Raw genomic sequence first — 25,342 nt, 5'->3', positions numbered from 1 at the left:
CCACTTGCCCAGTGCCACCACTCATATCTTGTTTAATAGTAATGTAAGTGTACATTTAAAAAAATAAAAACTTTTTGGACTGTGAAACATCAGTCTGCTTTTTTGTGTCAGGCTCACAGCGTATACTGTGCCCACTTGCCCAGTGCCACCACTCATATCTTGTTTAATAGTAGTGTAAGTGTACATTTAAAAAACAAAAAAACTTCTTGGACTGTGAAACATCAGTCTGCTTTTTTGTGTCAGGCTCACAGCGTATACTGTGCCCATGTGCCCAGTGGCACCACTCATATCTTGTTTAATGGTAGTGTAAGTGTACATTTAAAAAAAAATGACAGGCAGAGGCAGGCCACCCCGCAGGTGCCGTCGTGGTCGTGGTGCTGTGATTCCCTTTGGCCCTAGAATAATGCCCAGTGTTCAGAGGCCACGTCCCATGACCTCGAAAAGTTCTGAGGAGGACATATTTGACTTTTTAACACAGGACACCCAATCTTCTATAGCTTCCGCTCCGAACCTTGATGCACCATCCTCCTTCAGCTTATCTTCGGCCACCTCTCAAGTTACCACTCGCCCGCCTGCCGCCACCACCAACACTAGCACCACAGCCACTTCACTTGATGTGTCAGAGGAGTTATTTACACATCAGTTGGAAGAAATGAGTGATGAGCAACCATCATTGACAGAGGATGTAGATAACAGTGATATGTCTCAGTCAGGCAGCATTACAGACATGGACGTACGGTGTGATGATGATGATGTTGTACCTGCTGCTGCTTCCTTTGTTGATTTGTCAGATACAAGTGAAGCGGTTGATGATGACGATGCGTCCGTGGATGTCACGTGGTTGCCCGCTAGAAGAGAAGAAGTACAGGGGGAAAGTTCAGATGGGGAGACGGACAGGAGGAGGAGGAGACGAGTTGGATGCTGGGGGAGGTCATCGCAAGGAGCTAGTGGCACAGTCAGACAGCATGCATCGCAGAGCTCAGCAGTGTGGCATTTTTTTTTGTGTGTCTGCCTCTGACAACAGCGATGCCATTTGCAACCTGTGCCAAAAGAAACTGAGTCGTGGGAAGTCCAAAACCCACCTAGGTACAACTGCTTTGGGAAGGCACATGATCGCACATCACAAACGCCTATGGGATCAACACATGAGTACAAGCAGCACACAAACTCAAAGCTGCCATCCTCCTCCTGGTCCAGCATCTTCAGCCACGTCAACCACTGCTGTCCTCCTTGCCCCCTCTCAACCATCCGCCACTCCGTCTCTCTTCCGGAGCAGTTCCTGCTCATCTGCCCACAGTCAGGTGTCTGTCAAGGACATGTTTGAGCATAAGAAGCCAATGTCACAAAGTCACCCCCTTGCCCGGTGTCTGACCGCTGGCTTGTCTGAACTCTAAGCCCGCCAGCTTTTACGATACAAGCTGGTGAAGTCTGAGGCATTCAAAACATTTGTATCTATTGGGACACCGCAGTGGAAGGTACCCAGCCGAAATTTCTTTGCACAAAAGGCAATCCATCCCCAACCTGTACTCGATTGTACAAAAGGAAGTAATGGCATGTCTGGCACACAGTGTTGGGGAAAGGGTCCATCTGACCACTGATAGCTGCTCTGCAAAGCATGGTCAGGGCAGGTATATCACCTACACTGCGCATTGGGTAAACCTGCTGACGGCTGCCAAGCATGGCATGCGTGGCTCTGCAGAGGAGTTGGTGACACCACCACGACTTGCAGGCAGGCCTGCTGCCACCTCCTCTACTCCTCCTACTCCATCCTCTTCCATAACCTCCTCAGCTGAGTCCTCTTCTGCTGCTGCATCTTGCTCCACATCAACGGCACCCCCCCAGCTCCGCAGGTACTATTCCACATCCCGGATACGGCAGTGTCACGCCGTCTTGGGGTTGACTTGCCTGAAAGCAGAGAGTCACACCGGACCAGCACTCCTGTCCACCCTGAACGCACAGGTGGATCAGTGGCTGACTCCGCACCAACTGGAGATCGGCAAAGTGGTTTCTGACAACGGAAGTAATTTGGTGGCGGCATTGAAATTGGGCAAGTTGACACATGTGCCGTGCATGGCACATGTGTGTAATCTGATCGTACAATGCTTTGTGCATAAGTACCCAGGCTTACAGGTCATCCTGAAGCAGGCCAGGAAGGTGTGTGGCCATTTGAGGCGTTCCTACACGGCCATGGCGCACTTTTCAGATATCCAGCGGCAAAACAACATGCCAGTGAGGCGCTTGATTTGTGACAGCCCGACATGTTGGAATTCAACACTCCTAATGTTCGACCGCCTGCTCCAACAAGAAAGAGCCGTTAACGAGTATTTGTATGACCGGGTGCTAGGACAGCATCTGCGGAGCTGGGGATTTTTTTGACACGGTACTGGGCGCTCATGCACAATGCCTGTAGGCTCATGTGTCCTTTTGAGAAGGTGACAAACCTAGCCAGTCGCACCGAAGGCACCATCAGCGACATCATACCATTTGTTTTCTTCCTGGAGCGTGCCCTGCGAAGAGTGCTGGATCAGGCCGTAGATGAGCGTGAAGCGGAAGAGTTGTGGTCACCATCACCACCAGAAACAGCCTCATCAGCATCACTTGCTGGACCTGCGACAGCGCTGGAAGAGGATTGTGAGGAAGAGGAGTCAGAGGAGGAATGTGGCTTTGAGGAGGAGGAGGAAGACCAACCACAACAGGCATCACAGGGGGCTCGTTGTCACCTATCTGGTACCCGTGGTGTTGTACGTGGCTGGGGGGAAGAAGATACCTTCAGTGAGATCACTGAGGACGAGGAACAGGACATGAGTAGTTCAGCATCCAACCTTGTGCAAATGGGGTCTTTCATGCTGTCGTGCCTGTTGAGGGACCCTTGTATAAAAAAGCTGAAGGAGAACGACCTGTACTGGGTGTCCACGCTACTAGACTCCCGGTATAAGCATAAAGTGCCTGAAATGTTACCGAATTACCGCAAGTCGGAAAGGATGCAGCAGTTCCAAAATAAATTAAAAACTATGCTTTACACAGCGTACAAGGGTGATGTCACAGCACAACGGGAAGCTAACAGGGGAAGAGGTGAAAGTAATCCTCCGACTCCCACGACCATGCCGGCAAGGACAGGACGCTTTACAGACATGTTGTTGATGGAGGACATGCGGAACTTTTTAAGTCCTATGCATTGCCACAGCCCTTCGGGGTCCACCCTCAGAAAACGACTCGACCGACAGGTAGCAGACTACTTCGCCTCAACTGCAGATCTCGACACTCTGAGGAGCGATGAACCCCTTGACTACTGGGTGTGCAGGCTTGACCTGTGGCCTGAACTATCCCAATTTGTGATAGAACTTCTGGCCTGCCCCGCTCCAAGTGTCCTGTCAGAAAGGACCTTCAGTGCAGCAGGAGGTATTGTCACTGAGAAGAGAAGTCACCTAGGTCAAAAAAGTCTAGATTACCTCACCTTTATTAAGATGAATGAGGGATGGATCCAGAAGGGACTGACATTGGGCGATACATTCGACTAAAAAAAGGCCTGATGAGATGAGCTGCCTTGGGCTAAAAATGGTCCACACGCTGCTGTATTTTATCTTTGAATGCCGGATGACTTGCGTGACTTATCCGCCACCAACTAGGGTTCAAGCCACAATGTTTTCGGGCACTTTCTGCCTGGGAAACAAACATCAATTTTTCTGGCCGCAACAATACCTAATTTTTCAGGCATGTGTACATGCCAAATTTTTCTGGCCTCTGGTGCTGCACTGTGGCTTCAAAAACCAAACCAAAAAAAAGGCACGTAACAGGGATTAAATTGATAGGAATAGTACTACTTAACACACCACTCCTATCTGGTGGCACATTAGATTGCACACGCAGTGCCCCAAATTTGAAGTAGGAGGACCGACCAAGCATCTTTTTCCATCTCCCGGTTCCTAAAATCCATGCCATATACACATCCCCTGGCGACGCAACTGCCTCTGGGAACCTTACCATGGGTCACAGACCGCACGTCTTGTAATTCTCTGTCTGGGAAATTATATATCTATCAAATCTATCTATTTATCTATCAAATATTTCTATCTATCGTATCTATCAAATGTATATTGCATCTATTGATCTATCTATCTAATCTATGTATCTATCTATCTATCTATCAAATCTATCTATCTCGTGGGCGGACTGTTTTGTGACAGCCACTTATGTTTCGGCCAAATGTCCGTCGGCCAAATGTCCGTCTGCCAAATGTCCGTCGGCTAAAAGTCTGGCCACGATTGCATGCGCAGTGCCCCAAATTTGAAGTAGGAGGACCGACCAAGCATCTTTTTCCATCTCCCGGTTCCTAAAATCCATGCCATATACACGTCCCCTGGCGCCGCGACTGCCTCTGGGAACCTTACCATGGGTCTCAGACCGCACGTCTTGTAATTCTCTGTCTGTGAAATTATATATCTATCAAATCTATTTATCAAATCTATCTATCTATCATATCTATCAAATGTATCTATTGCATCTATTGATCTATCTATCAATCTATGTATCTATCTATCTAATCTATCTATCTCGTGAACGGACTGTTTTGTGACAGCCACTTGTGTTTCGGCCAAATGTCTGTCGGCTAAAAGTCCGGCCACGATTGCACGCGCAGTGCCCCAAATTTGAATTAGGAGGACCGACCAAGCATCTTTTTCCATCTCCCGGTTCCTAAAATTCATGCCATATACACATCCCCTGATAGGGGACGTAACAGGGATTAAACTGATAAGAATAGTACTACTAAACACACCTTATAATAACGCAGAGAGAGGCAACGCAGAGAGAGGAGTCTGAAGAAGAGGAGTCAGAGGAGGATGGTGGCTTTGAGGAGGTGGAAGACAAAACACAGCAGGCGTCCCAGGGGGCTTGTTGTCACCTTTCGGAGACCCTTGGTGTTGTACGTGGCTGGGTGGAGGAAGAGACCTTCAATGACATCAGTGAGGACAAGGAACGGGACATGGCTAGCTTGGTATCCAACCTTGTGCAAATGGGGAGTTTGCGGTTGTGCAAATAAACTGTTTGCGGTTGTTTGCGGTGCGTTAAATGGGGAGTTTGGTCTGTCACTGTGAAGTGGGCGTAACCCTTACACTACCTGATCGATACAACATCATACCTGATGTTTTAAAGCACGTTATTCCAAACAATTTAGGAATATTAGGTGATTTATGCCCTTTATGGATTAAAACCAGACTCTGCATCAACTATGTAATTTTACGTGGGAGTTTTGCCATGGATCCCCCTCCAGCATGCCACAGTCCAGGTGTTAGTAACCTTGAAACAACTTTTCCATCACTATTGTGGCCAGAAAGAGTCCCTGTGGGTTTTAAAGTTTGCCTGTCTATTGAAGTCAATGGCGGTTCGCCTGGTTCGCGAACAGTTGTGGACGTTCGCGTTCGCCGCTCACGAATGGAAAATTTTAAGTTTGCGACATCACTACTTGTTAGCACCGCATAGTTCCTAACGCAAAACTCGTAATCTGGCCAGTAAGGTTCTAGGTGTGAAGTAGAGATACTTATCTTACAATAAAATAATTAAAAAAAGTTTATACATTATTTTTCAATCTTGACATTTTTTAGAGGGACATAATACTCATATGCTAAATCACTTGAAACTGATGCAGTATAACTGTAAAAAGCTGGCAGGAAAATATCACCTGAGAATTTCTATGTAAAAAAGGAAGAGATTTTACCTCACAATTTCCTCGGCTCACCAGAGTAAGTTCTGTGTAAAAACTTATACTCAGCGGCTCCCAGCTGCAGGTAAAAAAAAATAAAAAAAAAATGAAGAAATGAACAGCAGCCAATCAGCATCAGCAGTGCTGAGGTCATGAACTATTTTACTGTGATCTCATGAGATTTTAAAGGGACACTGTACCCAAAAATGTTCTTTCATGATTCAGATTGAGCATGAAATTTTAAGCAACTTTCTAATTTACTCCTATTATCACATTTTCTTCATTCTCTTGGTATTTTTATTTAAAATGCAAGAATGTAAGTTTAGATGCCGGCCCATTTTTGGTGAACAACCTGTGTTGTCCTTGCTGATTGGTGGATAAATTCATCCACCAATAAAAAATTGCTGTTCAGAGTACTGAACCCAAAAAAAGTATAGATGCCTTCTTTTTCAAATAAAGATAGCAAGAGAACAAACAAAAATTGATAATAGGAGTAAATTAGAAATTTGCTTAAAATTGCATGCTCTTTCTGAATTACAAAACAAAATTTTTGGGTTCAGTGTCTCTTTAACTCTCATTAGATTTCATTGTTACACTGAATAGGGAAATAACATGAGAGTGCATGAGGCTCATCCCTTCGGCTGTCCTGGGACAGACATACTAATATGCTGCTTAGAAATCCTTTACAATGGGATGTGGCTACTGAAGAACTTTTGAGGTAAAATATCTTTCTTTTTTGCATAGAGATGTTCAGGAGATATTTTCTAGTCAGGTTTTTACAGCTATACTGCATCACTTTCAAGTGTTTAAACATTTGGGTATTATGGCCCTTTAATAATCAGACCCACAGAGAAGGTGACAAACCTAGCCAGTCGCACCGAAGGCACCATCAGCGACATCATACCATTTGTTTTCTTCCTGGAGCGTGCCCTGCGAAGAGTGCTGGATCAGGCCGTAGATGAGCGTGAAGCGGAAGAGTTGTGGTCACCATCACCACCAGAAACAGCCTCATCAGCATCACTTGCTGGACCTGCGACAGCGCTGGAAGAGGATTGTGAGGAAGAGGAGTCAGAGGAGGAATGTGGCTTTGAGGAGGAGGAGGAAGACCAACCACAACAGGCATCACAGGGGGCTCGTTGTCACCTATCTGGTACCCGTGGTGTTGTACGTGGCTGGGGGGAAGAAGATACCTTCAGTGAGATCACTGAGGACGAGGAACGGGACATGAGTAGTTCAGCATCCAACCTTGTGCAAATGGGGTCTTTCATGCTGTCGTGCCTGTTGAGGGACCCTTGTATAAAAAAGCTGAAGGAGAACGACCTGTACTGGGTGTCCACGCTACTAGACTCCCGGTATAAGCATAAAGTGCCTGAAATGTTAACGAATTACCACAAGTCGGAAAGGATGCAGCAGTTCCAAAATAAATTAAAAACTATGCTTTACACAGCGTGCAAGGGTGATGTCACAGCACAACGGGAAGCTAGCAGGGGAAGAGGTGAAAGTAATCCTCCGACTCCCACGACCACGCCGGCAAGGACAGGACGCTTTACAGACGTGTTGTTGATGGAGGACATGCGGAACTTTTTAAGTCCTATGCATTGCCACAGCCCTTCGGGGTCCACCCTCAGAAAACGACTCGACTGACAGGTAGCAGACTACTTCGCCTCAACTGCAGATCTCGACACTCTGAGGAGCGATGAACCCCTTGACTACTGGGTGTGCAGGCTTGACCTGTGGCCTGAACTATCCCAATTTGTGATAGAACTTCTGGCCTGCCCCGCTCCAAGTGTCCTGTCAGAAAGGACCTTCAGTGCAGCAGGAGGTATTGTCACTGAGAAGAGAAGTCACCTAGGTCAAAAAAGTCTAGATTACCTCTATTGAAGTCAATGGCGGTTCGCCTGGTTCGCGAACAGTTGTGGACGTTCGCGTTCGCCGCTCACGAATGGAAAATTTTAAGTTTGCGACATCACTACTTGTTAGCACCGCATAGTTCCTAACGCAAAACTCGTAATCTGGCCAGTAAGGTTCTAGGTGTGAAGTAGAGATACTTATCTTACAATAAAATAATTAAAAAAAGTTTATACATTATTTTTCAATCTTGAAATTTTTTAGAGGGACATAATACTCATATGCTAAATCACTTGAAACTGATGCAGTATAACTGTAAAAAGCTGGCAGGAAAATATCACCTGAGAATTTCTATGTAAAAAAGGAAGAGATTTTACCTCACAATTTCCTCGGCTCACCAGAGTAAGTTCTGTGTAAAAACTTATACTCAGCGGCTCCCAGCTGCAGGTAAAAAAAAATAAAAAAAAAAATGAAGAAATGAACAGCAGCCAATCAGCATCAGCAGTGCTGAGGTCATGAACTCTTTTACTGTGATCTCATGAGATTTTAAAGGGACACTGTACCCAAAAATGTTCTTTCATGATTCAGATTGAGCATGAAATTTTAAGCAACTTTCTAATTTACTCCTATTATCACATTTTCTTCATTCTCTTGGTATTTTTATTTAAAATGCAAGAATGTAAGTTTAGATGCCGGCCCATTTTTGGTGAACAACCTGTGTTGTCCTTGCTGATTGGTGGATAAATTCATCCACCAATAAAAAATTGCTGTTCAGAGTACTGAACCCAAAAAAAGTATAGATGCCTTCTTTTTCAAATAAAGATAGCAAGAGAACAAAGAAAAATTGATAATAGGAGTAAATTAGAAATTTGCTTAAAATTGCATGCTCTTTCTGAATTACAAAACAAAATTTTTGGGTTCAGTGTCTCTTTAACTCTCATTAGATTTCATTGTTACACTGAATAGGGAAATAACATGAGAGTGCATGAGGCTCATCCCTTCGGCTGTCCTGGGACAGACATACTAATATGCTGCTTAGAAATCCTTTACAATGGGATGTGGCTACTGAAGAACTTTTGAGGTAAAATATCTTTCTTTTTTACATAGAGATGTTCAGGAGATATTTTCTAGTCAGGTTTTTACAGCTATACTGCATCACTTTCAAGTGTTTAAACATTTGGGTATTATGGCCCTTTAATAATCAGACCCACAGACACAAGCTATTGCCCAATAACAAGAGTACTGCTCTTGCAGATTATTTATCAAAGAGAGATGTAGAATACAGTGTTTAATTGTTAATATATATATATATATATATTTATATATACAGTGCGTGTGTATATATATATATATATATATATATATATATAAACACTATAAAGGGTCAAAAAGTCAAAATTGAACTTTCATGGTGCAAAAACAATAGCCTTTTTAGTTTACTTCTGTTATTACATTTACTTTGTTCTGTTGTGTCTTTTGTTGAGAAGTATACACAGGTAGGCTCAGGAGCAGAAATAATGTACTGGGAGCTAGCTGGTGATTGGTGACTGCACACATATGTCTCTTGTCATTGACTCATTGGATGTGTCCACAGTCCTAGGTCCCAGTAGTGCAGTCTTGAGCTGACGCAGACTTTAGGACCTCCATATACTAAACAGCGTGCAGACAAACTTCTCAACTTGAGAAGTTGTCCACACTACGCAACACTTTTATGTCCCTTTAATGTCCCTTTAAATACAAACGCTCAGCTCATAAAGCTTAGATATTATCCACTCTGCGCTTAATTCACATTAGTCCAAAGTTCAGTTAATTTATGTTCTTATTAATTAATTTTGATTAATCTCTTCTTTAGGGCAATCATGTTTTATACATTCAGACTTAGCTATTGTTCAAGCCTGTGAAGTTTCAAAACCTTTAAAAAATGAACTGTTATATGTATAACTAATTGTAATGAATGTATAATGATTTACTTGAAATTAAGATAGAGGGTCATTTGTAGTCTTGAACATTGTTTTGCTTTTTAATTGTGTTTATTACGTTACTAGATATAAATAATAGCCATTATGCTGTGTTTTCTTTTTATGATATTAGAAACTTCACACACACCATTTTAAAACATATTTTGGCCAAATTCCCATACTTACCTTGGCTTTTTATATAATTTTATTGAGCATGCTCAATAAACTGATAATAAATATATTTGTTTCCTGGATTATTAAGAATCTAAAACATAAAGCACACAATTTATTTTAAACTATGAAACTTGTACACATCTAAAATCTATTGAATACATTCCAAAATGTCCCTGAAATGATCTGGTAGCTTAGTCTAGGAACTCTGGGGGTGGTTTTGTGAAAAACTGGGGTGGAGTCATGTCAGAGAGGAGCTTAGTAGCTTGTTCTGTAGTTGAAGCTTGATGGGAGTTCGGCAGAACTTTAATAAGATTCTGGGTAGTTGCAAAACTGTGACAATTCTGCAAAATGTTGGTTGGTTAGGAGCTTTGTGATAATTAAGTGTTTGGACATTAAAAAAAAAATATATCATGATTTGTTATTGTTTAAAGGGATAGCAAAAAATTATTTCACGAGCTATGTATTTAACTATCTTAACAAGCCATGTTCAGCTCATGAAGGACATTGCTGCTCTAGAGGGACAGATTACCCTAAATAAATCTACTCTTGAATTTGTTAACAATGATACATTTCTGGAGTTAGGGTTGCCACCTTAGCCATGTTTTCCTGGACACTTGAGTTACACAAGCTGCGGGGTGTGAAGGGAGGAATATGAATACTGCATATAACAAGTGCTGTCCAGAAGCACAATGCATGTTCCTCCCTGCACACCCTGCAGCATGTGTATCTCATAAGTGTCCAGGAAAACATGGCTGAGGTGGCAACACTAGCTGGAGTGTATTCAATTGTTTTCAAATAGCACCTTTTTACTTTATATCAGCATTTGAAATAGCTGATTTTCCCTGTGGACAGTATACTGTAATATTGTTTTCCCTTAATGTGTTGCCAATTACTATTTTTTACCAGTTGCAGAGTATAAAATGTATGAGATTAGCTTTTTAAGGTCTATTTGTGTATATAAATTAGATGGTTTTGTGTTTTGAAGCCATAAACTAATAAAATGTGTTGAGCTTGAAGGTATAATCAGATCTCATTACTTCATCACATTGAGTACATACACCTGCTTCTTTATCTTAAATCTGTCCATAAACCAATCACCAATACTTGGAGAGAACAATGGAAAATTTTGATTTTATTACCTTATCTTTTCTATATCCCACTGGGAGTGTAATTTCTTCTGATGGCTGTGTTTACACAGCTTATTTATAGCTTGGCCCTAAGGCCAAAAACTTTCAGACTAGGCCAATTCAACTATTTCAAATGCCAATATAATGGTAAAGGAAATACTTGTAAACAATTTAATACAATCCAGCAGGTAAAGTGGATCATTGGGAACACATTTAAGGGGAGACATTTATTTAGTAAACTGTCCCTTTAAGTATAGGTTAATTTTCATCTTTTTCTAAGTATTGGGCTTTGTTTACAGAGATAATATAAAGAAGCATTTCTGTGTACAAAAATTGATTAAAAGGATATCTGATTTACCTCCAAGCCCAACCCATTGTGATTGGTTGCGGTTTCAAAGAATAAAACCAACTACTTAAATTACAAAATAAACCTAAAGGAGCTATTTTTTATACCCTGCAGCTAGTATAAGAAGTCATTGTAAACTATCGGCTAGATTACAAGTGGAATAGTATTTAACGCTTGAGCACTAACTGTATATATATATATATATATATATATATATATATTTATATTTATAAATATCTGTATATATCTATACCTATATATAATCATGTATATATATATATATATATATATATATATATATATATATATATATATATAAATATAAATATAAATATATATATATATATATATACATGATTATATATAGGTATAGATATATACAGATATTTATATGAATATCTATTTAAAATCTATTTAAAAATACATATAACATAGTCTGCTATGTGCAGAATTTTGAAATGTGAAATATTTACAGTAAATACACATTATAACACTTGATTAAATATGAAAATTGCATAAAATGCTTTTACATATTTTCATCCACTTGACTGCAAAGAGCTCCAATACACACACACACATATATATATATATATATATATATATATATACATACACAATATATATTATATACATATATATATATATATATATATACACAGTATATTATATATATATATATATATATTTATTTATTTATTTAGATATATATTTATTTAGATATATATTTATTTAGATATATATGTATGTATATATATATATGTAATTTTAAGTTTTGCATGCCAAAGTGGAATAATGATAGATAATTGTTACAGTGACATTAGAAAGCTTTAAAGGGACATTGTACACTAAATTTTTCTTTGCATAAATGTTTTGTAGGTGATCCCTTTATATAGCCAATCTGGGGGTGTTTTTGTAAAAATGTATTGCTTTGCTAATTTTTAAATAACATTGTGCTGATTTTCAGACTCCTAATCAAGGCCTCTGGGTTTAGATGTATACTGATATCTACAGACTCCTGCTTGCTCCTATTTGTGCAATAGGGCTTTTCATATGCAGCGTAACACTGGATAACTATGTGTTTTAACCCTTAAATACATATGGTTCTGCAGCTATGGCCATTGATTGGTGGGTGTGCAACTGCCACTCCTGCCTGCAGTGCCAAAAAAGAACTTTACCTATGTGTTTAACATATTTATTGAGGGTTTTTGTTTTTTAATGGACATTAAACACTGAGATGGTAATAAACTCTTTAATTATTTGTAGTAAAAATGCACTTTGCTAATTTGTCCCCTTTGTATTTAATTCTGAACATTGCAGACTTTTTAAATCCTGTTAAAAGTGGAAGTACAGACTCCTTACTTTACTGTTAAATTCCACACGTTCATTAGTTGCACACGTTAGTGATCCATTTAGAATTGTCCCTGACTGAGCACAGCAGAGAAAGAAACCCATAGCTTTAAGGACAGTAATACACCACAACTGATATCGACTGCATATTACTCCACGATAAGCTTTGCTTGGTATAATGCTAATGTCTCTTTTCATTATCATTTTTCTTGTTACAAAAGATATTACCAGGATATGTCGCAATTATGGTGAAGTTTCATAAACTTTAAAACTTGATTTTGTTGCTAAATGCATTTTATAACTTTTAAAGGGGAACTTTGACAGTTTCCTAAGAAATCTATTGTTAATTTTCTTATTGTCAAAAGACTAAAAAAAGCTGCTTCCTCTGATTGTCACATCCTGGGTCAGGTCACAGTTATATAATCATAGAATAGTCATTTACGGTCTAATAAACGAGCATTTTTATCAGAGCTGTGGACTTGGATTACCAGTGGTAAAGACTATGGATGATGTCGTTATTTGCAAATATCTCAGTTACATTTATTTTGTTATTTGAAATAGCTGATTTTGCCTGTAGAAACCCCCACTTATACTGAAAATATGGGAATTAAACATAATTTATGTAAAAGAGATAGGTAAACAGGAGACATATAGCACTAATTCTGAAATAGCAGGTTGTGCTCATTGAACTACTCAGCCATAATTACCATTTCAATACCTATTAGGCTGTGTGTTTTTATACATAAATAACATTAGCAGGTGATGGTTTTACTAAGCAAAACCAGCAACTTCAAATACAAAAATAATCACAAAGGAACATTTTCCCAGACAATTAACACGGTGTAGTAGATACAACAAGATATTTGGAACACATTAAGGGGAAACTAATTGAATAGCATAGTGTCCCTTTAAAGAAACATCAAAATTATTTATTTACACATGCATAGTTAATATCATTAAACAAAGGGGCCCACAAGTACAAAAAGGAAACACTGCAATTTTAAGCAACTTTCTAATGTACTCCTATTATTAATTTTTCTTTGTTCTTTTGCTATCTTTATTTGAAAAGCAAGAATGTAAGCTAAATTTAGCCACCAATCAGCAAGCACTATCCAGGGTGCTGAACCAAAAATGGTCCAGCTCCTTTACTTAGATTCCTGCTTAAATAAAGATAGCAAGATAATGAAGAAAATTGATAATAGGAATTAATTAGAATGTTGCTTAAAATTGCCTGCTCTATCTGAATCATGGAAGAAAACATTTGTGTTTAGTATCCCTTTAACCCCTTAATGACAACTGACGTACCAGGTACGTCATGCAAAAACTCTGTGGCCCTCTCTGCACCTTTAGCGATGGTGCCGTTGTCCGGGTGGGAGGGGGGAGCGTGTGCGCGCGCACATGCACGGGGGCACGCGTGCACGGGGGCGTGCGTGCACGTGCACGTGCGCGCATTAGCCACACTGACACCAATGAAGGAAGGAAGGGGAAAAAAAAGTTAATTTTTTTTTTTTTACATATAAAAGGATCTGGGAGAAATAATTAAAAATAAAAGTTATAAATAAAATTAAAATACTTTGGTTCGTGGGGCCAAACTGGGTACTGGCAGACAGCTGCCAGTACCCAAGATGGCGGTAATTAGGTAGGGGAGAGGGTTAGAGAGCTGGAGGGGGGGATCAGGGAGGTTGGTGCTAAGGCAGGGGTCCATCACAACTAAAATATTTAATTATTTTTATTTAAAAAAATAAATAAATAAAACTCTTTTATTTAGTACTGGCAGACTTTCTGCCAGTACTTAAGATGGCGGGAACAATTGTGGGGTGGGGGAGGGAAGAGAGCTGTTTGGGAGGGATCAGGGGGTGGGATGTGTCAGGTGGGAGGCTGATCTCTAAAATTAACCCTGCAAGCTCCCTACAAGCTACCTAATTTAACCCCTTCACTGCTGGGCATAATTCACGTGTGGTGCGCAGCAGCATTTAGCGGCCTTCTAATTACCAAAAAGCAACGTCAAAGCCATATAAGTCTGCTATTTCTGAACAAAGGGGATCCCAGAGAAGCTTTTACAACAATTTCTGCCATAATAGCACAAGCTGTTTGTAAATAATTTCAGTGAGAAACCTAAAATTGTGAAAAATGTAAAGTTTTTTTTTTATTTGCTCGCATTTGGCGGTGAATTGGTGGCATAAAATATACCAAAATGGGCCTAGATCAATACTTGGGGTTGTCTACTACACTACACTAAAGCTAAAATTAAACCTACAAGCTCCCTACAAGCTCCCTAATTAACCCCTTCACTCCTGGGCATAAAACACGTGACTACCAAAAAGCAACCACAAAGCCATATAAGTCTGTTATTTCTGAAAAAGGGATCCCAGAGAAGCATTTACAACCATTTGTGTCATAATTGCACAAGCTGTTTGTAAATAATTTCAGTGAGAAACCTAAAGTTTGTGAAAAAATTTGTGAAAAAGTGAACTTTTTTTTTATCGCATTTGGCGGTTAAATGGTGGTATGAAATATACCAAAATGGGCCTAGATCAATACTTTGGGATGTCTTCTAAAACAAAATATATACATGTCAAGGGATATTCAGGTATTCCTGACAGATATCAGGGTTCCAATGTAACTAGCGCTAATTTTGAAAAAAAGTGGTTTGGAAATAGCAAAGTGCTACTTGTATTTATTGCCCTATAACTTGCAAAAAAAGCAAAGAACATGTAACATTGGGTATTTCTAAACTCAGGACAAAATTTATAAACTATTTAGCATGGGTGTTTTATGGTGATTGTAGATGTGTAACAGATTTTGGGGGTCAAAGTTAGAAAAAGTGTTTTATCATTTTTTTTAGTAAATTATAAGATATGATGAAAATAATGGTATCTTTAGAAAGTCCATTTAATGACGAGAAAAACAATATATAATATGTGTGGGTACAGTAAATGAGTAAGAGGAAAATTACAGCTAAACGCAAACACTGCAGAAATGTAAAAATAGCCATTGTCATTAAGGGTAAGAAAATTGAAAAATGGTCCGGTCATTAAGGGGTTAAAGGGACAGTCAAGTAAAAAAAAAAAAACTTTCCTGATTCAGATTGGGCATGTATTTTTAAACTACTTTCCAATTTACTTTTATCACCAATTTTGCTTTGTTCTAATCCTAGGTAGGCTCATATGATAATTTTTAAGCCCTTGAAGGCCGCCTCTTATCACATGCTTTTTTATTTGCTTACCACAACAGGGGAGAGCTAGTTCATGTGAGCTTTATAGATAACATTGTGATCACGCCCGTGGCTTGTGGCAGACACAAAACTATTTGGCTAAAATGAATGTCAATAAATAATAAATAAAATGTCATGTGATCAGGGGTCTGTCAGAAGATGCTTAGATACAAGTTAATCACAGAGGTAAAAAGTGTATTAATACAACTCTGTTGGTTATGCAAAACTGGGGAATGGGTATCTATCTTTTTAAACAACAAAAATTCTGGTCTTGAATGTCCCTTTAATTTGTTTTCCCTTTTTTATGCTTTTGAATCACACCACAGTCCACAAGTAAGACTTCTCCTTGCTAACCAGTAACATTCTGTCTTACTAACCAGTTGTCATGCAGCCCTAAAGGGGCATGAAACTCACTTTTGTTTCTTTTGTGATTCAGACAGAGAATACAGTTTAATTTCATTAGTCAAATTTGCTTTATTATTTTGCCTTTCTATGCCGAAGAGCATATCTAGATAGGTAGAGTGAAAGTGTCTGGGGCACTGCCCTTGCAAATGTATACTATTGTTAAAAGTATTCTTGCAAAACTGTTGTCATATAGTATGGGATACCAAGAGAACACAATTTGATAATAGATATAAATTGGAAACTTCTTTTAAACCGAATCATGTAAGAAAAATGTTGGGCTTCATGTCCATTTAACCTTTGTTAATGCTAAGTAAATAATACATGTATACTGCATATTTTTAACCATGATTAACTAAATATTGTGTGGGGTATTTCATTTTGAGTTTAATACAGCAGTGTGAGTGATTTACTTTAGACAACCAGAAGCTACACTAATCTGCTGAGAACACTAGCTCCCCCTAGAGCATTTTTAAAGAATTAAAAAATAAGATGCTTTTTAACAAATCATGTTTATTATAGATTTATGATAGTTTTTATTTATTAATTTGTTTCTTTCATTAACAGAGAGGTTGTAATGATATATTATTTTTTAAAGTATTAGAGTGTGGTATAATTGACAGTTCTTTAAAATGAGTTGAATACCAGTCCCTTGATAAAAGCAACCTACCTACACTTATCTGTATGTTTATTTATTTATGGATAAAGTACCAAGATACCTGCAGGAAAATCATATACCAACTTCCTAACAAAAATAAAACCTGCTGAAATCACTGCATTTATTTATATAAGAGTATGCACACAAAAAACATTTGTTTCATGTATAAATAGCTCCTGTAAAATTGCTATTACAAAGGGAATTTGAAATTGTCCATTCAGCAAAGTACAGTAGTTTGTATACAAAGTAACAATGATGTAGCATTTATAACAATAAAACCCTTTTTTACTTACATACAATCTGGACTGTGAGATATTTTGTAGAAGAGAACTGCTAGTTTGGCACATCGCCTTATGAAAGGTTTGCCACCCCAGGTGTAAGGGAAATTACATGTTTTACCAAATGTCAGAAATATTGTGAAGAAAATTGCATGTCTATTAAAGTTAGAGACAGTTTCTTTGCTCTTTGATGTTGTTTTTTTTTAAAAAAATCTGCAATGTGTGTAAATTGATCCTCCAATAGCTAATCTTTTTTATCTGTAGATTGTAAACAGTGACCCTATAGATGCCGCATGCCATATGTTTAGGAATGTTATTGATAATCACAGGAGAGATGCAAGATTTAGCTTTCAATTTTCTTTCACTGGGAACCTTAAAGGAAGAAAAAAGTGCATGGTCTAACGTGTTACAGCATATGTGTTAAACACATAGTTAAAGGCAGCTCCAGTACAACAATGCACTACGGGGAGCTAGCTGAACACATCTAGTGAGCCAGTGACAAGAGGCATATGTGTAGTCATCAATCAACAGCTAGCTCCCATAGTGCATTGCTGCTCCTGAGCCTACCCAAGTATGCTTTTCACCAAAGAATTGCAAGAGAACAAAGTAAATTTATTAACTAAAGTAAATTGAAATGTCTCTTACAATTGCATGCTCTATCTGGACTTTGAAAGTTTAATTTTCACTTTCATATCCCTTTAAGCTTTAGCTTTACCTAAACTTGTTTTTTTTTATTTTGAATATTTTATTTATTATTTTTAAGGGTACAGTTCAACTAATACGTAAAGACTTCAAAGGAGAATTTAGTAGAAAAAGTATTGATAGATTTTCCAGCATGAATAGTACTTTGTACTTGATATTGGGCTACATAACGAGTGGCACGCTAACAGTTGTGCAAGAGCGAAAAGTGATTTATTGTGGCTGTTTTCGCGTGGCTGTTTTTTTTTCACTCATATTATAAGTTGAAAGTAAACGCGATTGCTTTAGCGTAATTGAAGTTAACACACGTTAGGTTAGTGCAACCTCAGAGCTCTAGTTAACTGTTTTGAGAAACAAAAAAGTGAAACAAAACACAAATACATGTAAAAGTACAGTTACACTCATAATAACACAATCTAAAAAAATATGTCACACAAAAGTTATAAGGGCTCAAAGATATGAGGTCTCAGGTGTTAGAGAGAAAAAAAAGTCAGGCAAAAGGCTTTATCATAGAGATACATACATATACATATCTAAAGATGTATATTTGTATGTATATATATACATATATATATATATACATATATATATATATATATATATATATATATATATATATATATATACACACACAGTATCTCAAAAAAGTGATTACACCCCTCACATTTTTGTAATTATTTTATTATATCTTTTCTTGTGACAACACTAAAGAAATGACACTTTGCTACAATGTAAAGTAGTGAGTGTACAGTCTGTATAACAGTGTAAATTTACTGTCCCCTCAAAATAACTCAACACACAGCCATTAACTTTAATTATGTTTTCAACCACTATGTTTAAGCAATATGATGATAATAAAATGCTGTGAAACAATAGAACATTTTCTTATTGCAGCTGTATATCCCTTTAACCCCTTAACGACCGAGGACGTGCAGGGTACGTCCTCTAAAAAATGTCAGTTAACGACCAAGGACGTACCCTGCACGTCCTCAGTCTGGAAAGCAGCTGGAAGCGATCCTGCTCGCTTCCAGCTGCTTTCCGGTTATTGCAGTGATGCCTCGACATCGAGGCATCCTGCAATAACACTTTCTGGCCATCCAATGCAGAGAGAGCCACTCTGTGGCCCTCTCTGCACCGGACATCGATGGCCAACTTGGGAGGCGGGTGGGCGGCCATCGGTGAGCTCTGTAAGGTGGAGGGGGCGGGATCGGGGGCGGGATCGGGGGCGGGATCGGGGGCGGAGCCTTCGGGTGGGAACCGCTACACTACAGAAAAAAGTTACAAGTAAAGTGTAAGAAAAAATTAAATAAACTTTTTTTTGAAAAGCATCTAAGGGATCTGGAAGGGGTGGGGGGTTGGTATTGGGGGGGGGAAGCTACACTTAAGAAAAGGGACATTTTTTTTATAAAAAACATATTTTTCACTAAAATGGGTACTGGCAGACAGCTGCCAGTACCCAAGATGGCGCACATTAAGTCAGAGGGGGGGGGGGTTAGAGAGCTGTTTGGTGGGGGATCAGTGAGGTTGGGGGCTAAGGGGGATCCTACACAGAAGCATATGTAAATATGCTAAAAAAAATGCACAAAAAAGCCCAAATTTTCCTTTTATTTTAGTACTGGCAGAGTTTCTGCCAGTACTTAAGATGGTGGGGACATTTGTGGGGTAGGGGAGGGAAGAGAGATGTTTGGGAGGGATCAGGGGGTCTGATGTTTCAGGTGGGAGGCTGATCTCTACACTAAAGCTAAAATTAACCCTGCAAGCTCCCTACAAGCTACCTAATTAACCCCTTCACTGCTAGCCATAATACACGTGTGATGCGCAGCGCCATTTAGCAGCATTCTAATTACCAAAAAGCAACGCCAAAGTCATATATGTCTGCTATTTCTGAACAAAGGGGATCCCAGAGAAGCATTTACAACCATTCGTGCAATAATTGCACAAGCTGTTTGTAAATGATTTCAGTGAGAAACCTAAAATTGTGAAAAATTTAACGTTTTTTTTAATTTGATCGCATTTGGCGGTGAAATGGTATCATGAAATATACCAAAATGGGCCTAGATCAATACTTGGGGTTGTCTACTACACTACACTAAAGCTAAAAATACCCCAAAAAGCTCCTTACATGCTCCCTAATTAACCCCTTCACTGCTGGGCATAATACACGTGTGGTGCGCAGTGGCATTTAGCGGCCTTCTAATTACCAAAAAGCAATGCCAAAGCCATATATGTCTGCTATTTCTGAACAAAGGGGATCCCAGAGAAGAATTTACAACTATTTATGCCATAATTGCACAAGCAGTTTGTAAATAATTTCAGTGAGAAACTGAAAGTTTGTGAAAAAATTTGTGAAAAAGTGAACGATTTTTTGTATTTGATCGCATTTGGCGGTGAAATGGTGGCATGAAACATACCAAAATGGGCCTATATCAATACTTTGGGGTGTCTTCTAAATATATATATATATATATACATGTCAATGGATATTCAGGGATTCCTGAAAAATATCAGTGTCCCAATGTAACTAGCGCTAATTTTGAAAAAAAATTGTTTGAAAATAGCAAAGTGCTACTTGTATTTATGGCCCTATAAGTTACAAAAAAAAGCAAAGAAGATGTAAACATTGGGTATTTCTAAACTCAGGACAAAATTTAGAAACTATTTACCATGGGTGTTTTTTGGTGGTTGTAGATATGTAACAGATTTTGGGGTTCAAAGTTAGAAAAAGTGTGTTTTTTTCCATTTTTCCTCATATTTTATAATTTTTTTTATAGTAAATGATAAGATATGATGAAAATAATGGTATTTTTAGAAAGTCCATTTAATGGCGAGAAAAACGGTATATAATATGTGTGGGTACAGTAAATGAGTAAGAGGAAAATTTCAGCTAAACACAAACACCGCAGAAATGTAAAAATAGCCTTGGTCCCAAACGGACAGAAAATGGAAAAGTGCTCTGGTCACTAAGGGGTTAAAAAAAATAATCGCTACTATAATCACGTTTGTAACGCATCCATCGCCGTTGGCAGACGCACACACATCCTCAAAGGAATGTTGGCTACACGAGGCAGCCAAAAGAATCCACCTGAATGCAGCAAAGCTGCATACTTGCCATTTTGGGAATCCACCTGGATGCAGTGTAGGCAAACCAGAAGTCTTAAAAAAAAGACACGCAACCGCCCGCACAAAATAACGAAAAACCTAACCTCCCGCACGAAGTAATAACAAACACCTAAACCGCATACCCCACATCGCAAAATAATAAAGTAATTAACCCATAATCTGCAAATAATGTAATAAAAATATTATACCTAAACCGCCAACCCCCGACATCGCAATAAGCCTAATTAACCTATTAACCCCTGAAACGCCAAACCCCCACATCGCAATAAACTTAATTAACCTATTATTTCCTAAACCGCCAACCCCCCTCATCGCAATAAACCTAATTAACCTATTAATCCCTAAACTGCCAAACCCCCACATCGCAATAAACCTAATTAACCTATTAACCCCTAAACCACCAAACCCCCACATCGCAATAAACTTAATTAACCTATTAACTCCTAAAATGCCAACCCCTCTCATCGCAATAAACCTAATTAACCTATTAACCCCTAAACTGACAAACCCCCACATTGGGATAAACCTAATTAACCTATTAACCCCTTAACAGCCCAAAACCCCACAATGCAAATAACTAATTTATTTATGTTAAGAGATAGTAGACCTAGCGCTAATGGTTGCACCTACAGCTCTCTTCAGTGGGTCTCCTAGTGGACCTAAAGGGTAATAATCTTAAAGGTTGGTGAAGTGAGCGCCTAAATAAAGGCTAAGGTGAAGTGGTAATATACAGAGAATGGTAGTGTTTATTCAGTTAACATTAAATCCAGATAAAAAATACACTAGAATGCTTACACTTAAAATAGTAAAATCATGGATCCATGAGTTAGCATAGAAACAAATGTAAAACACACATTAGTATGAACAACAATAGTTAAGTTAGCATATGTATGGTAATAAAAGGGGTGATGGTATTGATATATTCTCCTCAAGGATACCGTTTAAGGTGCAAGTGAGATCTCACTTGAAAATGATATTAAACAATTATGTGTCCCAAGTGATACCAAAGTGCCCTTAGGCAGAAAAGTGTCTACATGAATCAATGTGAAGATCCGGTAAAAAAATGTGGAACAATCCAAAATGCAATAGGGATGATAAAAAGAAGAAAAAAATGAAAAGCAAAAAATAAAAATGAAAAACTTTGTGTAAAAGTGAAAAAACTGTGAAAAATATATATATAGAGATGTTGTTAAAACAAGTGTGAGGTATCCAAAATATTGTGGTGGACCTTAGGTCCTCCTGTGTGGTCTTTTAGTAAATTTCCATCTGGTGGTGAAAGAAATCCTAAATGATCCTGTAAAAAACGAAAGAAACAATAGTGCAAAACAGCTTAAACAACTATTAGGGTATTAAAAAGGAGCTTACCAGTTAAATGTCAATGCGTTTTGGCCTGTGAACAGGCCTTTATCAAGTCACAAAGTTTTTCATTTTAATTATTTGCTTTTCATTTTTTTCACCTTTTTGTCATCCCTATTGCATTTTGGATTGTTCCACATTGTTGCACCGGATCTTCACATTGATTCATGTAGACACTTTTCTGCCTAAGGGCACGTTGGACATATCACTTGGGGCACATTGTTTACTATTATTTTCAAGTGAGATCTCATTTGCACCTTAAACGGTATCCCTCAGGAGAATATATCAATACCATCACCACTTTAATTACCATACATATGCCAACTTAACTATTGTTGTTTTATATTTGTTTCTATGCTAACTCATGGATCCATGATTTTACTATTTTAAGCGTAAGCATTCTAGTGTATTTTTTATCTGGATTTAATGTTAACTGAATAAACACTACCATTTTAGCCTTTATTTAGGCGCTCAAGTCCCCCCTAACAGTAAAAAAACCCCACCCACCAAACCCCCCAAAATAAAAAACCTAACACTAAAGAAACCTAAACTACCCATTGCCCCTAAAGGGGTATTTGTATGGGCTCTTTTAAACTTAAAAAATAAAAATAAAAAATAAAATAAAAAAAACCTTAAGACTAAGCCCCAAATAGGTACTCACCGTTTCTGAAGTCCGGCGGAGAAGGTTTTCTTCCAGGCGGCTCCATCATCTTCTATCTTCATCCGGAGCGAAAGAGGTGCAGAGCTAGCTTCCCCAAAGCATGGATCCTCAGTGGCGGTCCTCAGCAGCGGTCTTCAGTGGCGGCAGGCCTCAGCGGCGTGGAGGCTCCTCTTCATGCGATCATCCCTCGCACACTGAAGATTAAATGCATGGTACCGCATATTTATTGGGGTACCTTGCATTCCTATTGGCTGAAATTTTTAAATCAGCCAATAGGATGAGAGCTACTGAAATCTTATTGGCTGATTTGAAAAACCAATAGGATTTCAGTAGCTCTAATCCTATTGGCTGATTTCAAAATTTCAGTCAATAGGAATGCAAGGTACCTCAAATTGAATGCGGTACCTTGCATTCACTCTTCAGTGTACGACGGACATCGGATGAAAAAGAGCCTCCATGCCGCCGATGAACGCCGCAATTGAGGACCGCCACTGAGGATCCACGCATCGGGGAAGACAGCTTCGCACCTCTGCTACGCGCCGCCTTCGTTCCGGATGAAAATAGAAGATGATGGAGCCACCTGGAAAAAGACCTTCTCTGCCGGACTTCAAGAATGGTGAGCACCTATTTGGAGCTTCTCCGCTGGACTTCAGGAATGGTGAGTACCTATTTGGGGCTTAGTCTTAGGCGTTTATTTTTTATTTTTTGGTGTGGCTTTTTTTTATTAAGGTTTTTTGGGCTGGAAAAGAGCTGATTGCCCTTTTAAGGGCAGTAAAAGAGCCGAATACCAATGGGTAGTTTAGTTTTTTTTTAGTGTTGGGTTTTTAATTTTGGGGGGGTTTGGTGGGTGGGGTTTTTTACTGTTAGGGGGTAATTGGTAATTTGTTTAGGTATAAGAGCTGTTTAACATAGGGCAATGCCCTTCAAAACCTTTTTTAAGGGCTATTGGTAGTTTAGTATTAAATTAGGGGGTGTTTTTATTTTTGGGGGAATTTTTTAAAGGGGTATTAGTTTAGGTTTATTTTTTTTTATTTTTGATAGTTTTGTTTATTTCTTCCTGGAATTTTAAATTTTTTATTTTGTGTAATTTGTACTTTGGGGTTTGTAGTTTTTTTTTTTAAATAGATTGCCCTCTGGGCAGGCTTATCGCCTAGTACTCTATAAAATACTTTTCCTGGCTATAAAACATTACAAATGATTTAACATGACATATAACAGCTACAGATCATGTTTATCCAACAAAAAAGTGTTTGGGAAAACGTAGGTCTCTAATTAAACAATGTGTTTGTAAATGAGCTTGACTTTTACGTGCTGTTGCTGGTAATGTATTCAGCTCCTCACAACTGTTACTGATTTTATTTCAATAAATTAAATTCAGTTTATTTAGTTAGAAGAGAGTGGGGCTGTGAACTGCCTGTAGTGCAAGATAAACGTTTATATTGTATTATCACAAAAAAAATATTCCAGAACATTTAAAACTTGGTTTTAAAATGCATGATAAATATTAGAAGCTATAATGAAATTATATCCTTTCCTATAAAAATAACTTATGCAAACTTTCCATTACATGAAAATGCTTATCACAGTAATATGACAGTAAAATGGGCAATCTGTAAATCTGCCAGTTACAATAGTATTTCTCTGTTACCCTCAATATTAATGATAGTTGTGTTTTGTCAGCAACACAGGTTCTTCTGAACAGGACGTTCCTTTGGTTCCTGAAAGACCAACCTCAAGTCTAGGTAATGTATTATGTCTTTTTCATACATTACTTAAAGGGACACTGAACCCAATTTTTTTCTTTCGTAATTTAGATAGAGCATGAAATTTTAAGCAACTTTCTAATTAACTCCTATTATCAAATTTTCTTCATTCTCTTGGTATCTTTATTTGAAATGCAAGAATGAAAGTTTAGATGCTGGTCCATTTTTGGTGAACAGCCTGGGTTGTTCTTGCTGATTGGTGGATAAATTCACCCACCAATAAAAAATTGCTGTCCAGAGTTCTCAATAAAAAGATAGCAAGAGAACGAGAAAAAAAAATGATATGAGTAAATTAGAAAGTTGCTTAAAATTGCTTCTCTATCTGAATCACAAAAGAAAAAAATTGGGTACAGTGTCCCTTTAATACCCTCCCTTCTGCCATATATTTGCCATCACTGAAGCAATGTACTTGCTAATGTGCATATAATGTATATGTAGACAATAAGGTTAGATGGAGAGCCAATACTATACTGTTGTTAGCTCCAAAATAAACATAATAATGCTACCTGCCTTTAATACCATGCATGTGACAATTGGTAAAGTAAATTTGGAGTTAGTCTCACAACTGTGGAGTAAAATGTAAATACAATAAAGGGACAGTATAGTCAAAATTAAACTTTCATGATTCAGATAGAGTATGCAATTTTAAGCAACTTTCTAATTTACTCCTATTATAAATTTGTATTCACTCTC

General features: G+C 38.4%; 1 protein-coding gene across 3 annotated transcripts in view; it reads left to right on the top strand.

Moving 5' to 3' along the window:
* The window catches only part of ARAP3 (ArfGAP with RhoGAP domain, ankyrin repeat and PH domain 3), a 288,603-nt gene that overhangs the window by 101,946 nt on the left and 161,315 nt on the right, over nt 1-25,342 (top strand). For all 3 annotated transcript variants that reach the window (XM_053718619.1, XM_053718617.1, XM_053718618.1), the window contains one exon: nt 24,567-24,628. In XM_053718619.1, the coding sequence (XP_053574594.1) occupies nt 24,567-24,628 (62 nt within the window). The remainder of the gene's footprint in view (nt 1-24,566; nt 24,629-25,342) is intronic.

This window comes from Bombina bombina, chromosome 6 (assembly GCF_027579735.1).
Source record: "Bombina bombina isolate aBomBom1 chromosome 6, aBomBom1.pri, whole genome shotgun sequence".
NCBI classification, from domain to species: domain Eukaryota; kingdom Metazoa; phylum Chordata; class Amphibia; order Anura; family Bombinatoridae; genus Bombina; species Bombina bombina.
The sequence above is the reverse complement of the archived record's forward strand: the minus strand, read 5'-3'. Positions and strand labels throughout refer to the sequence as shown.